This window comes from Sinocyclocheilus rhinocerous, unplaced genomic scaffold, assembly GCF_001515625.1.
Source record: "Sinocyclocheilus rhinocerous isolate Xijiao unplaced genomic scaffold, SAMN03320098_v1.1 scaffold220, whole genome shotgun sequence".
NCBI lineage: Eukaryota > Metazoa > Chordata > Actinopteri > Cypriniformes > Cyprinidae > Sinocyclocheilus > Sinocyclocheilus rhinocerous.
Genome location: NW_015666573.1, coordinates 312790 through 316185, shown reverse-complemented (window position 1 = coordinate 316185; position 3396 = coordinate 312790). Strand labels below are relative to the sequence as shown.

General features: G+C 37.2%; 1 protein-coding gene across 1 annotated transcript in view; it reads left to right on the top strand.

Moving 5' to 3' along the window:
- Window positions 1–1425, top strand: part of rpl27 (ribosomal protein L27) — a 6544-nt gene extending 5119 nt beyond the window's left edge. Inside the window, exons 4-5 of the mRNA XM_016544267.1 lie at window positions 893–1003; window positions 1338–1425. Of these exons, the coding sequence (XP_016399753.1) occupies window positions 893–1003; window positions 1338–1386 (160 nt within the window). The 3' untranslated portion in view covers window positions 1387–1425. The remainder of the gene's footprint in view (window positions 1–892; window positions 1004–1337) is intronic.
- Window positions 1426–3396: the final 1971 nt, after the last annotated feature.

The window sequence follows — 3396 nt, the reverse complement described above, 5'->3', positions numbered from 1 at the left end:
TTTGGTAACGGTACGGTTCACTTGGAACCCCAACCGAGGTGGTACTAAAAAAAGTACCAGGTACTGTACCCAGTGGAAAACCCCCAAAAAGTGAACTGTGCCGTACCATGCAGTGGAAAAGCGCCATAGTTGGTGTACTATATAATTCCACATCCTTTATGATACCCAGAGTCACATACAGATTTGTTGATGTGGTGCTTTCTTGATGAAACTTAAGCAGTTGCAAATACTAATTAATAGATGTGTCTCGGGCATAGACTGTATAAAAACATGGACGTAGTGTCCGTGACGTCACCCGTAGGTTCCTGAAGAGGTTTTTGAAGCTCAAAGTAGGCAGAGCCGGCCGTCGCCATCTTGGCAGTGCGTCACTTAAATCGAAAATGGGCAAAAAGGTGGGAGCTGGCTGCTGAAACCACGCCCACCTAGCTCGACGGTGGTGACGGCAGCGGCAATCCACCTGTCACTCAAGTGGCCACGCCCTTAATTATGCAGAACTTTAAGGCTTAATATAATGTAAACGGATGACTTATAAAAAAAATTCACCCCCCTCACAGTTGTCATGAAGGGCAAAATTAGCTATATAAACCAAAATCATTTTTTGAACCAGGCTGTAAACATGTTTTTTTCTGCTGTAAAGTTGGGCATTTTAACATGGGGAGTCTATGGGATTGACTCCCTTTTGCAGCCAGCCTCTAGCGGCCAGTTGATGAATTACAGTTTAAGTCACTTCCTTGTTGGCATCACCAGAGAGAGCAGGAGGTTGCTGCTTGGTCTCGGGTGTACCTATATTGGTTTTTATTGTTTTATAAATTTAGGGTTTAATTTGACCACTTTAAAATCGGCAGGATTGAATTATGTACATTTGTCTAATCAGTGCATCATCATTCCTCAGATACTCTGTTGACATTCCTCTGGACAAAACTGTTGTCAACAAGGATGTGTTCAGAGATCCTGCTCTGAAGCGCAAAGCCAGGAGAGAGGCCAAGGTTAAGTTTGAGGAGAGGTATGTTTTTGTCACCAGATCTCAACTACTTAATTTTACAATTAAATTGTATGTTATTGATTAATGCTTACATGTTATGTTAAGAGCTAGATTAAAACTTTATTTTAGTGTAGTCCTAAATTTAGTGAAGTCCTAAATTTGATGCAGAAAAAAAGTGTGTTGTGGCAAGTTTACTCAGTCTTGCTGACTTTAGCTTCTGTTCAGAGATGACTGTAGGAACAGTTTGATCTTGTTGGGCACTGGACATTGTTTTCTTTGATACATTCAATATGATAAGCATGTATTGTCCTACATGTGGTGATACATTGATGATAGTGAATGTTTTCTTTTATAGGTACAAGACGGGCAAGAACAAATGGTTCTTCCAGAAGCTCAGATTCTAAGCTTTCTTTGTTTTCGCAAATAAATCTGTAAAAATCTCACAAAGTGGTCCTTGCCTTGTTTCTGTTGGCTTTGGGTTTCTTGTCTTGTATTATTACTTGAGACGTGATATAAATTTTTTAATTGATTGCATACATAGCTTAATGTTTATAATCTCCCATTATTGTCATCAAAACAATATTCTTAAGGGTGTTTAGGGTCATCTGTCTTGTTTGAAGTTTGAACAGTTCACATTGTAAGAATGAGTGTTATCATACCAAGTGTTACATCACTAATTTTTCACCCATTTGTGAACAGTATTAACAACTGTATAAACGCTGCAATAAACAACCAAGTGGTAATGCAGACCCACACGGTTTAGATTCCATAACTTTTTTAAACTCTTGAATATTGTTAAAAATGGTTGACTTCACCCAGAGTTGAATTAACTAACTCAATTCAGCCGTTCTTTAACTGAAAACTCAGAATTTCCCATCTCAGGGCAAGTCTACTCAGAGTTCAAGTTTTAGAGTATCTTAAACCTCCTTTCTGGAATACACCCTGGATTGTGATTGCTCTCTGCATGTAAAAACAAGACGAGTTTATAAAGTTAATTAGTTTATTGCATGCTAGTGTGAGGGAAGTGATCTCTCAGGATTTGAGAGGGAAACCTTTTAATAAACCTTTTGAGGTTGCATGGCTGAAAACAAGCCTTTGTTTCTGTTCTGTGTATTTTGATGGGTTGCAACGGAATTATAATATGTAAAAGTGAATTTGTTTATAGCCATGACTGATGATGGAAAAGCTGTATTTCTAAAGGGATAATTCACCCAAAAAAAATTTCCATCCAAACCTATATTATTTTCTTTAATCTGATGAACACAAAAATAAGTTATTTTGTTTAATGCTTTTTGTTCTTTGTCAATTTTATACATGACCAGTGAAATTTATTTTGTCAAAGCAAGTTATCCGGGTCTAAAAATATATTTTAAACTTTGAATTGCCAGTGTATAAAACTATGTAGTTTTTACTTGACCCTAAAGTTTTGACGACTTTGGTCAAGGACTTTGGTCTGGGATGGCATTGGTCTCCTTGAAAAATCTGAAGTGGGGTGCCAAATTTAATAAGAATCTGAGGGACATATGGAAAGGCAAACAACATTTAAAGAAAACTATTAAGGATTTTTCCAACAAAATTATGTATTAACTAAGCATTTAATCTCACAGTTTGGTAATTTTTTTCTTGTGTTTGGGGAAACTGCTAGGAGGAAGCATATCATATTTCCCTATTAAGATAAGGGCTGCATTTAGCGCGAGACTCACGGGTCACACTTTATTTTAAGTGTGTTATTAAATTAAATTAAGTGTGAATTAAATTCTCGCTAACAAACCATGACTTTTGCTCAGTAAACTCCTAATTTGCATCTTATTAATAGTAATGTAGTTGTTAAGTTTAGGTATTGGGTAGGATTAAGGATGTAGAATATGGTCATGCAGAATGTGCTATATAAGTACTAATAAACAGCCAATATGTTAACAATAGGCATGCTAATAAGCAAAAAAAAAGTATGTGAAAAGCACCCTCAGTTGAAACTAATAATACTGGCGAAACAGATTTGGTAAACGGCAGTGCTTATTTGTATTTGTGCTCCTGAAAGCATCAAAAGTTTGTATTTAGGCTACAACGTGTTTTGCACCGTTGAGCATCATAGCCAATCACACACAGACATATCTGTTGATTTCTTGAACACCTCTGATTGGCCATTGCAGGGCTCTACAGTGCGACCATTTGCGACTGAAAACTACTGCGTGCGACTATGAATTTTTTTTAGGAGCACCAGTGCGACTGACCCGATCATCATCATACTTGTGATTGCGCTCAGGAGAGCCTCAAAGGTTTCTAAGTGTTTTTGCAGCGTTGATTAATGTATCACAGACATATCTCACGAATCCTTTCATAAGCAAAGTGTAGACAGGGTGTAAATAAGAGATTCATTGCGCAGTGTAGAGAGCTTCCTTGATTATAAATGTGAG